The sequence below is a fragment of the Hemicordylus capensis genome, chromosome 4, assembly GCF_027244095.1.
Source record: "Hemicordylus capensis ecotype Gifberg chromosome 4, rHemCap1.1.pri, whole genome shotgun sequence".
Classification (NCBI taxonomy): domain Eukaryota; kingdom Metazoa; phylum Chordata; class Lepidosauria; order Squamata; family Cordylidae; genus Hemicordylus; species Hemicordylus capensis.
The window spans coordinates 77943234-77955789 of record NC_069660.1 but is presented as its reverse complement, the minus strand read 5'-3'; the positions used below and the strand labels follow the sequence as shown (position 1 = coordinate 77955789).

Sequence of the window (12556 nt, the reverse complement as noted above, 5' to 3'; positions counted from 1 at the left end):
GCCTGGTCCTGTAAGTACTTTAGGGGTGGGGGAGGAGGAAGGTCTGAAGCAAAATTTCAGGAGCCTGAATAATTCAGACTGAAGAGAAGTGGGGACCCCACAGCAAATCTGGGATCCCTTTGAAGTGCTGAGGTGTCCCCAAAGTGAATAGAACCCACTTAGCACAGCCCCTGTTCTGAGCCTCCTGGCAGCAGTATTATTTCCAGGTTTCCAGACTGATGGGGAGGCTTAAGAGTTAAGCCAGTTTTAGTGTGTAATGTTGGAGGATCAGTGTCTTTAACATGTTTAACAATGAGATCTCACACTAAGACTGACATTTCACAACACGCGATACAAGCAAGGAAGCAAACTGGCAGAACTAGACATCTGCCAACTCCCAGCCCTTCCTCTGTTTGCAGTCAGTCACACAGTCTTTCTGAAAACAGGATTATATATAAACAAACTGTCATTTAATTGGCAAGAACCCACTTTATATCCCTAAGGCTCTCTTTACCTTTCTCCACCTTTTCCACTCTTTACCTTTGCCCAGGCTGAAGATAAATGGCTCATTCCTGTCACGGCTGGAATCAAACTTTTTTCCATTGGCCAGCTTCCCTTTGTAGTGGACATAAACCTTGTCTCCAATCATAGGAGATTCATCTTTATTCCCTGGCCTCTTCACAATCTAGAAAGAGGATAGGAAATCAAGCACTTAAGTGGACTGCAGAAGTTTTCCCTTTTAGACAAGCACATGGATCTGAAAACTATGATTCTGCATTAAGACATGAGAATAAGGGATAGTGGATAAGCTATAATTACACTGCAAAAGCGGAACTACATATGGACTACATGTCAAATTCAAAGAACTCAACTTTTTCCAAGATATACAAGAGAAAAGAATATTCATATATACTCATAGTTAGACCATTTGTTGTTGATTTTTTGCTTGAAGATATATGGTGGATTCACACAACCAAAAATTACTCTGAAGTGAATGCTAATGAACCATAGTGAGGGGAGTTTAATTAACAAAAATCAACCCAGTGCACATCTTTGCTAGCTGCACAAAACAGACATAGGACAACTTTATGATATGCCCAAATTGCTATTCAGCATGTTAAGGCCTGGTCTAGCAAAACAAAGTGGTAGAGCAAACTGCACCCACTTCAGGCTGTAGGTGAAGAAAGTCCGATATATATCTATATGAATGAGAGAGAAAGAGAAAGAGATTCCTTGAACGAACAGAACTCTTTGCAAGTAGAAAAATTAGCATAGCACCAGTGGACTGGGCAAGACTCCTAAAGTCTAAGCAGCTTAGGAACACGGTGCCTGAAGGCCCACCTGCTTCTTCATAAACCTGCCTGTATGTTAAGATCTTCATAAGAGGCCCTGCTCAGAGTGTCCCCACCTTCTGGAGTAAGTTGGTGGCACCTAGGGACCAGACCTATTTGGTCACGGTATCTTGTTTTTGCAACTCTCCCACTGTCCATTCCTTGGACCTCTATATATTCAGACACCAAATGGAGACATTTATTCATTCATCTGCACTCTGGCTTTTGATGGGATGGGGAGTTTTATTTATAATCTTGATGTTGACTCAAACTGGACTCTCTGTTTTTATCTCAATCTTGATTGCTAGTTTAAGTACTGCTATTGTGTTTTATCATACATTAATTTTTTGTGAGGCACTTCATAAACCATGTTTAAGAAGCAAGGAACAAATACTTTAAATAAAATAAATAAGCATTTCGCCTGGTGTGTCAGTTTTGTTTTTTAAATATAGGGTATTCCAAACTGGGCCCCTCTATCTGCAGCCTGAAATGAAACAGTCAATTCTGCCATCTCATTCTGCTGTAAGGGTAGACCAGGCTGAAGAGACCGCGGGGAAGTTGCATCATTCATCAATAAAAGCTCATCAGGACATGACCTTTCCCCTGCAGGAATCCACTGTGTTCCTTGACCTGGGCAGCAAGTATGAAGCCATTGGGCAAGACTGCATGAGGTATGCAAATGAAGCTAATATTGATCATTTAGCCTAGATCTTAGTGTCTTGGTGCAGTGAGACTGGATGAGAGTGACCTGATTGAAACAAAATCCTGACAAGACTGAAGTAGTAATTTTCTGCTGATCCAGTGACTTGAGTAGGACATAGGAACCAATTATTGATGAGGTCCAGATCCTTCCTTGCCTCAGTCACTCAAGGTGCTCCTAAATTCACTGCTGTGCCTAGATAGCCAGACTGGTAAGAAGGCTGCAACCCTTTTTCTGAGATTTACAGCTAGACAATTAATGCCTTTGTAAAGCTGAGGCTAAACTGCTCTACATGGAACTATCCTAGGTGACACTTTGGAAGCTCCAGCATCTCTGCACTGGCTCCCTTACTTTCTTTTGTGCTACATTCAAGGAGCTTTTGAGTAACACATCTAAAAGGAGTTGGGCTCAGTATAATCAAGAGTAATCTGCAACCTGTGTGCCACTGCATAACATCACCCTCTTTCAGTTATCATCAAACTTATCATCTAAGTTAGAATTGCAAGGGTATCAAGACAGAAAGATATTATTTCAGTGGTGGTCCCTCAACTCCCTTCTGTGGAGATTCACTAAAGATTTACTGCAAAAGACTTACTGCATAAGCATTGTTGTGGATTTAAAAATAAATAAACTGGCTTTTAGGGGCCAATGATAAAATAGGGGTGGAGTTTTAAAGCATATAGAATTTGAAAATGATTTTAATGGGCTGCATATATACGTATGCAGAGTGAGTGAGTAAGCACACACACTCCTACCTTGCCTCCCCCAATGCTGCAGGATCCTTAAGACTCTCTTTCCTAACTTCCTTAATCTGTGGCACAAAGCTCAGAAGGAAGAAACTTGGCAAAGAGGCCCCTTTTAACATGGTCATTCTCTTTATCTAGCAGGGGGAGAGTAACTAGCCCTATGCACCCCCAGCACAGTACCTCTAGTGACTGTTGCTGGTGTCTATCTTATGTTTCTTTTTAGATTGTGAGCCCTTTGGGGACAGGGATCCAGCTTATTTATTTATTTTTTCTCTGTGTAAACTGCCCTGAGACATTTTTGGAAGCTAAGTATAGAAATCAAATCAAATAAAATCAATCAATAAAGAAATAGGGAGGACTGTGCGTCTACCCTAGGGTTAGAAATAGGGTTGACAGTGCACCTTCTCCTCAATTCCAGGCTTCTCTTGGCTCCAAGGAAGTCAAGTTGTGGAGATCCTTCACCTTCTGACCTCTTCCTTCTTCTGAATTCTGATTCTTGGCAAAAATTTTAACACTTTTATTTCCCTTCTCCCAAACATGGGAGACTGGGTCAGGCTATAAATCTAATAAAAGTTTTGGGCAGTATAAAAATATGTTAATAAATAAATAATAAATAAATACAAATAAAGTGCTGAACAATGGTCTGAGAATCTAACAGAAGACTCATATGGCTGCTTCAGTGCATGACCAATTGTAAAATACACTGGATTTACTGCATTTTGAGAGATGATTTTTTGGTCAGGTTAATCACAGTAGACCAAGAACCTCCACCACTGCTTTAGAGTAACAGAAATAGTTGGAAAGAAATTTCTAAGAAGCAAAGTGCTGCTGTTCAAACAATAACCAGATATGCTTCAGATCTGTTGAATGGGTGAAAGAGCATTTAGTTCATCTTCTCCTGAAGTGTTACCTTCAGAACTCCTCGATCTTTGTTTGGTGTGATATCCTCGCCTTGTTCAGCAAGAGTTGCTGTCTGAACTTCTCCTTCCTTCTTTGTAGCCTCATCGGTTGTCATGATCTCATTTCAGATGCACAGCCCTTGGAAACACAGACCCAACGAATGAATACAAACAATAACTTGTCCTACCAGGGGTCTGAGGCCACCTATTGGCGCAGCGGGGAAGTAACCTGCCTAGGGAGCAAGAGGTTACTGGTTCAAACCCCGCTGGTATGTTGCCCAGACTAAGGGAAACACCTATATTGGGCAGCAGCAACATAGGAAGATGCTGAAAAGCATCATCTCATACTGCGTGGGAGATGGCAATGGTAAACCCCTCCTGTATTCTAACAAGAAAATCACAGGCCTCTGTGGTCGCCAGGAGTTGACACTGACTTGACGGCACAACTTTACCTTTTAAAGTAAAGGTAAAGTGTGCCGTCAAGTTGATTTTGACTCCTGGCGACCACAGAGGCCTGTGGTTTTCTTTTGGTAGAATACAGGAGGGGTTTACCATTGCCTCCTCCCGTGCAGTATGAGATGATGCTTTTCAGCATCTTCCAGGGGTCTAAATAACTTAGTAAAAGACTTAGTAAAAGACTTAGTAAAAGACTTAGTAAAAGGAGCCCCTGGTGGCGCAGTGGTAAAACTGCCGCCCCGTAACCAGAAGGTTGCAAGTTTGATCCTGACCAAGGGCTCAAGGTTGACTCATCCTTCCGAGGTCGGTAAAATGAGTACCCAGAATGTTGGGGGGCAATATGCTAAATCATTGTAAACCGCTTAGAGAGCTTCCAGCTATAGAGCGGTATATAAATGTAAGTACTATTGCTATTGCTATTATCTCTTACACCAGCATGTCATCACAATATGGTAATGACTGAGCCAATATGAACAGAACAATAAAACTGTTAGAATTCCCAGGCACTCCCATACAATAATTCACAGGGAAACAGGTATATTAGCACACACTGAAAGATGATGATATCGATACTGTGTCATAATGAATGGATATATTTAACCCAGTTTTTAAAATACTCTCCATTATACACAGCATAAAATAGTTTTAGACAACCCAGTTGATGTTAAAGAAATCTAAAATGATGCTGTACATCTTCCCCTTTCCTTTTTTTCTTTTTAGTCAGCCACCTGTCATTGCTAAACAGATATTGCTAAACAGCTTTTTTTCCATGTATTTTCAGATATGAGGGAAGTACTTTTATAAAGTTTTGGGCTGTAAGACTATGCTCGTCTCAAGCAGGACATGCACTGTCCAAAAGGTACAAAAAACTACCATAAATCCTGCTTTCCTATCCCCCTGCACCACGTTTTCCAATGTATTTATTATATAACACTGAAGTTGGGGTGGAATCCGGAGTTACATATACAAATAACCCTTTCATTTTGTTTACGACTATTATGCATCCACATTTCACTTCCATCTCATGTTATTTGCTGCTCCCTGCAGCTTGATCTTTTCCTCAGATCTACAAAATTCACTACTGACTACAGAAGGTCATGAAGGAACTTCCCTCTAGATCAAATTTAGGAATTTTCACCATCCCTTTATAATATTTGTTGAGTGTCCCAAAGGCATGTACAAACAGTATACATACTTAAAATATATTATTCCCTCAAGCATACACAGAGTTAGAGCACAGGTCTCAGAGAACTTCCAACTGGCACAACTCCATACAGCATGCACTCACATGGGGGGGGGATGTGCTTCTTCAATGCTGTGTGAAGGAGCCCTATGTGCGTTTTGCACTCATTCATCATCGTTTCAAACTTCTCTGGTGTTTGCTTGCAACACATTACAGTGTATTATCTACTGTTTGGCCTCGCCAGTGGTTCACACATGGTCAGGTATGTAGGTAATAAATGTAGTTAGTGGACAATAAATCAAGCCTTGACTTACATATCCTCTTCCATTGTGCATAGGAGCAAACAGATCAGAGTATAGGACTGGGCTTGCTATATGCAAACTTATAAGTGCTGGAAACACAGTATGGGGATTAGTTGGATGACCCAAGGAGGTGTGGTGAGGTCATAACATGGGAGGAGAAGGAAAGAGTGCATGAATCAGGCAGGTGGGAAAGTAACACAGCACACATAGCAGATGATATATTCTATAGATATATATGTATATCTATACATTATATATCTAATATATGCCGCCAGCCCATCCAGTGGTGACTCAGAAGTAAGCCATCTCTGTAGTTGCTCCTGGGCTATGGAATGCGCTCTCTATATAGACATTTGTGATTTAACATTTTTACCAACCTTCAGAAAATCCCTTAAGACACATTTTTTAGCCTGGCTTTTAGTAAACTTTGAATGTTTTAAATTGCTGTTTTAACAATTTATTTTATCTTGTCTTTATTGTGTTTATTTTTTTGGACTGCCTAGAGCCTTTGTAGTCAGGTGGTATATAAATAAAATAAATATAAAATATATATATATATATCCTCAGTCTAAATACCTCACTGGATGCAACAAAAGATGTAATAAACTTAGGTCGGGGAGGAGTATTTACTTCATAAAAGCTTGTGGAACTGTGTCTTAAGTTTTTACAAACTGTTTCCTAGCAATATGTAAATCAGGAAATGCATGACACTGAATCAGAAAGCAACACTTTATACAGAACAGGCATTCAAGTAGATATGACTGTGAAACCTTCCCACCACCTTTGGAATAATACAGCCAGCAGGAAATTGTATTAGTTCAAAGCACTGTATGCAACCTAAAAAAAATTGTATTTTATGTTTTTAAAAATGGGTAGCACACAAAACTATAAAAAGGTTTGTTGAATAGTTCATTCTACTGTTTTATGAGTTTTGAGTAATTAACACTGCTTGAATGAGCAAAAAAAAAAAAGCTTCTCTGAATCTATAGTTCAGTTTATTATAACTTACTTTCCATTTGTACAGGCTTTATGCACATGAAAGAAGAAGAGTCAAAGGCATTGTGCACTTTAATCCTAACAGCTAAATATAAAATGTTACAAGCATATTAAGACTACAGAAATGTGTTTCCCCATGGAAGAGAAGCACATCACAGATAGAACATTTTAAAAACTTCTCATCCTAACACATGTAGCTTCTCTACATTAAGGATGTACACTGCTGGTGTGGAGACACTGCCTGAATTTAAGTCAACACATAGGATAAAAGGTTTTTTAGTGTTAGCTGGCTCTGTACAGCGCAGCGGCAGGAACGGCTTTTACTTTCTCTGAGTATGGGGATGTTCATCCAAAAAACTTTAACAGCTTGAGAATTCTCCTTCTTTAAATATTGCTTTAATATAGCCCAGCTCCTTCTTCCTTTGTTCAATGCCATTGCCATATTTACAGTTACCTTTCAGTTATTTCTGAATGAATATTTCAGTGCTCCCTGAAGCCCAATATGAATGAGTTGGGATTTACTGCCTTTCCTCCTTTCACTCAACCACTCCTGTCACTGCACCCATGCCTGCAATGGGGCAAAAACAAGTCTTGCACATTCTAGCATGTAAGCAAGCAAGCAGAGTGTCAGGACCAAGGAAATAATAGAGCAGGAAAAGCTACTGATGTATTCTCTTTCACAACTACAGAGCTATTAAACAGGAAGGTTCTCTGGTTTGCAAGCTGTCAACCCTTGTTTGTGGTAGTTCCAAGCTGAATGCCTTATAAAAAGCATATATGGACACAGAAAACCTCAGTTCTAACAACAATGACAATGACTTGGGAAAGGCCCAAGTTTTATTTCGAACCAATCTGTTCTATCCCTGATGTCTAGATTTTACTAATAAGTTAGCCTACTAATAGGTTTTGGCCTGTTCTTCCTGCCCTCATCAATTTGTTAAACAAATTGTTTCCTGTTAGTTATATACAGGCTGTTAAAAATTAACTTCATGCAGTCAGAGCACATGTTCACAGAGCTGTTACATACAGAGTAAAGAAGGGGGTTGGCTGGCTATTCACTTTGGTTTGCTATTCTCCATTGATCTGAAAACACCACGTCTGTATGTTCTATAAAATAGTTCTGAAAGACTCCATCAAGTCTATGGCCTAAACATCTGGAAGCCAATCACATTTAAAGGGTAGCTATAGATCAGGGCTGCATAACCTCAGCCCTCCAGCTGTTTTTGGACTACAGCTCCCATAATCCCCAGCCACAGTGGCCAGGAGTTGTGCAGCCCTGCTATAGATAAACAAGTCTCTTATTTCTTTTTTGGTTGAGGTTGTTTAACTGAACTGCACCAAAAAAAAAAAGTGGGTGGGGAAAAGCAAAGGCTACCAAGGCAATAGGAGAGTAGCTGAACATTATGTCTGATCATTAACCAGAAAGACACACAAATGTGTTATTGACCAAAGAGGATACTGTACTATCTACAGTTCTGGTACAGAAAGACAGTGTCAGAAATTGCTCAAGAACAGAATTCTAGCAAATCTGTTGTTTCACAAACACAAGCCAGCACATTAGTAAAAGTAACTGAAAATATTGGCACTCATTTAACATTTTTATCTCTCCAGATTGAGATGGATGGTAATCAATGAACTCTAGTAAAAACAAAACACCCATCTGTGCTAATGTAATCAGAATCCAGAATACACAGGCATGACTGAACAGAAGTTTGAAAGTCATAGACACCAATGATTAAGAATCTATTAAACACACATACATGAACATTCATGTGCCGCTTGCATGTTTATTAAATTTACAACTGACAATGCCCTTTGGCAGTTTACAAATTTACATTTATTAATCACAAACAATTTAAAATTCCCATAAGCTATGCATATATACACATACAGTGCGGGTTACAGCAGAGTACAATACATTTATACCTCCATTCATACATATGTACTGTCTCAGATTTTTTAGTTGTCATGTTTGGTCTCTGAATAAGTATACAGACAACCCTGCACCACAGTGGGAAGGGAAAACTGAGTGATGCTGATACACATAGGAGACAGTAGCTGAGCATTCAAGATGGTGCCCTTGCACCATTTATATGATGCCTGAGGGAACATTTATATGACGCCCAATATGACGCTGGGAACAGGAAACTTCTTGCCTCCAAACAGGAAGCCTCCACATAGCATCACTTGTAAGAACAGAGAGTAAGGCTGTTTGTCATGGACAGCATCATGCTGGGGTGGTGGTGGAGCAGGTAAGACCTCCCTCCCTCCATTTAAAGTACCCGCTCCCCCTGCCCAAAACGTTTTGACCAGGGGAACTTGAATTGTTTCGGAACTTCAAATTAGAGCCACCAAAACGCTTCATGCACATCACCAGCCCTTACCCATGTGACCGCTGCTCCAGCAGCTTCCTGCTGTGGCGGCGCTCCCTCTAGCAGCCTGCACACAGTGGCAGTACAGCTCTGGCATTCACGCATACGCGGAGGTCAGGGAAGTGATGGAGCCACATCAGTGTGCATGGGCTGCTGGAGGGAGCGCCACTGCCGGGAGTTGCAATCACACAGAAATTAATGTGTGCTCCAACAATCATAGATCTCATTCACATGTGGCAGGCCTGCACAACCTAAGGCCCAGGGGCTGGACCCAGCCCACGGGGATGTTTTTGCAGGCCCACAGGTAGCCAGCAACAGCAGGAACCACAAAGAACTTGGCATTTGTATTTTGTACAGTTCTTATGCTTGTATTTTAAATCTTTTTAGTCAGATTTGTTTTATATTTTAGCTTAATATTTTAGTTGTGTCATTTTTAGTCTTGTTTTTAATTTTTGTGTGAGCCACCTTGGGATTGTTTTAATGGGCGGTATACAAATTTAACAATAAATACATAAATTTGTGTGGGGCTAGCACAGTCTGGTGCCCCGCTGAAGGGCTCATTTTCTGGCCACTATCCTTGGTTAAATTTATGGGGTCCTGCGGGAGGGAAAGACCCACAACTAACTAGTAATTGCTTTAATACTTATCTTTCGTTTTCATGCAATAATAAGTGCACTAAAAATTGACCTTGGTCCCCCACGAATCAAGTCATGGTTGTTTCCAACCCACTGGGGCATTTGAGTGGTGCACCCCTGATCTATTGGGAAGAAGTTTACAGATACCCTTCCTCTTCCAAAACATGATCAACACAGACATCTAATTGGCAGAGGAAATTCTCTCTCAACACTGTTCATACACTCTGATGCATGTAAGACTGTCTTGATATGTTCTGCCTCTGAATTTGTATAAATTATGTAAATTATAATTTATAATCAAATGAGGCTTAAGAACACAGAACATAAGAACAGCCCTGCTGGACAAGGCGCAAGGCCAATCTAGTCCAGCATCCTCTTTCACACAATGGCCCACTAGATGCCTCTGGGGAGCCCACAGGAAGAGGTATGTGCATGGGCTCTCTCCTGCTGTTGCTCCCCTGCAACTGGTATTGAGAGGCATCGTGCCTCTGAGGCTCAAGATGGCCCACAGCCACCAAACTAGCAGCCATGGATAGACCTGTCTTCCATGAATCTGTCTAAACCCCTTTTAAAGACATCCAAGCTGGTGGCCTTTACCACATCCCATGGCAAGGAATTCCACAGATTATGAGCTGTGTGAAAAAGTACTTCCGCTTGTTGGTCCTAAATTTCCCAACCTTCAGTTTCATGGGATGACCCCTGGTTCTAGTGTTGTGAGAGAGGGGAAAAACATTTCTCTGTCTACCCTCTCCACTCCATGTATAATTTTATACACTTCAATCATGTCTCTCCTTAGTTGCCTCATCCCCAAGGTAAAGAGCCCCAGATGATGTAGCCCTAGCCTCATAAGGAAGGTGCTCCAGGCCCCTGATCATTTTGGTTGCCCTCTTCTGCACCTTTTCAAGTTCTACAATATCCTTCTTAAGATATAGTGACCAAAGCTGTACACAGTACTCCAGATGTGGCCACACCATATAAGGTCATTATACACCCTGTATAAGGGTATTATAATATTACCATTTTTATTTTCAATCCCCCTCCTAATGATTCCTAGCATGAAATTCATTTTTTTCACAGCTGCCACACACTTAGATGACACTTTCAATGATCTGTCCACCACAACCCCAAGTACTTTCTCCTGGTCAGTCACCAACAGCTCAGATCCCATCAGCGTATATGTGAAGTTGGTGTTTTTTGCCCTAATGTGCATCACTTTACACTTGCTTACATTGAACAACATTTGCCATTTTTTCACCCAGTCCCCCAGTTTGGAGAGATCTTTTTGGAGTGCCTCACAATCCACTGTGGATTTCACTACCCTAAATAGTTTAGTGTCATCTACAAATTTGGCCACTTTGCTGTCACCCCAACTTCTAGATCGTTTATGAACAAGTTGAAGAGCACTGGTCCCAATCCCAATCCCTGGGGGAACCCCACTTCCTACCTACCTCCATTGTGAAAACTGTCCATTTATTCCTACTCTGTTTCCTGTCCTTCAACCACTTACTGATCCACACATGAACCTGTCCCCTTATTCCATGACTGCTAAGTTTACTCAAGAGCCTTTGGTGGGGAACTTTGTCAAAAGCTTTTTGGAAGTCCAAGTATACTATGTCAACCGGATCACCTTTATATGCCTGTTGACACTCTCAAAGAACTCCAAAAGGTTGGTGAGGCAAGACCTTCCCTTGCAGAAGCCATGCTGATTCTTCTTCAACAAGGCCTGTTCTTCTATATGTTTAACAATTTTGTCTTTAAGTATGCTTTCCATCAATTTGCTCAGCACTGAAGTTAAGCTGACCGGCCTGTAATTTCCCCGATCCCTTCTTGAAAATTGGAGTCACATTGGCTACTTTCCAGTCCTCTGGTACAGAGTCTGATTGTAGGGACAAATTATATACTTTTGCTAGGAGATTGGCAATTTCACATGTGAGTTTTTTCAGAACTTTGTTAATTTTTAGCTTTTCAAGACAGTTTAGAACATCTTCTCTTGTCACCTCAAATTCACCCAGTTCCTCAGCTGCTATACCTGAAAAGCTCAATTCTGGAGAGGGTGTATGGTCTGTATCTTCTGCCGTGAAGACAGATGTAAAGAACTCATTCAGCTTCTCTGCAATCTCCTTATCCTCCTTAATAATCCCTTTCACATCCTCATCTAAGGGTCCAACCACCTCCCTGGCAGGTTTTCTACTTCTGATATATTTAAAGAAGTTTTTGTTATTCCCCTTGACACTTCTAACTATATGCTCCTCAAACTCTCTCTTTGCATCCCTTATTGTGTCCTTGCATTTCTTTTGCCAGAGTTTATGTTCCTTCCTGTTCTCTTCATTTGGGCAGGACTTCCATTTTCTGAAGGAAGTCTTCTTCCCTTTTATAGCTTCCCTGACTCTACTTGCTAGCCATGCTGGCATCCTCCTCAACTAGGTGGTACCTTTCCTCCTTCTTGGTATACATTCCAACTGTGCTTCCAGTACTGTGGTTTTAAATAAGTGCCATGCTTTCTGGAGTGATCTGACCCTCCTGACCCTCCCTTTCAACTTTTTTCTTACCAGTCGCCTCATTTTTGAGATTTCCTCTTCTGAAGTCCAACGCATCTGTGTTGGACTTCCTTGACAATTCTCCACTCGCATATATGCAGAACTGGATCACACTATGGTCACTGCTACCTAATGGTTCTACAACTCTGACATCTCACACCAGGTCCTGGGCATCACACAGGATTAAATCCAAAGTCGCCATCTCTCTGGTTGGTTCTGCAACTAACTGTTCTAAGGCACAGTCATTTAGCAGATCTAAAAATCTGGACTCTCTGTAATTACCTGAATGTGAATTTACCCAGTCTATGTTTGGGTAGTTGAAGTCACCCATTATTACTGCCCTGTCTCTCTTTGACACCTCTCTTATTTGTTTCTCCAATTCCAGGTCACTCTCAGTGCTTTGATCTGGAGGGCGATAAC

The 12556-nt window shown here is 41.0% G+C and overlaps 1 protein-coding gene across 2 annotated transcripts in view; it reads right to left on the bottom strand.

The window, feature by feature from the left end:
• The window catches only part of FKBP5 (FKBP prolyl isomerase 5), a 94652-nt gene that overhangs the window by 57861 nt on the left and 24235 nt on the right, over nucleotides 1-12556 (bottom strand). For both annotated transcript variants that reach the window (XM_053247500.1, XM_053247502.1), the window contains exons 2-3: nucleotides 3667-3794; nucleotides 520-664 (exon numbers count right to left, since the gene is read on the bottom strand). In XM_053247500.1, the coding sequence (XP_053103475.1) occupies nucleotides 520-664; nucleotides 3667-3771 (250 nt within the window). In that variant the 5' untranslated portion in view covers nucleotides 3772-3794. The remainder of the gene's footprint in view (nucleotides 1-519; nucleotides 665-3666; nucleotides 3795-12556) is intronic.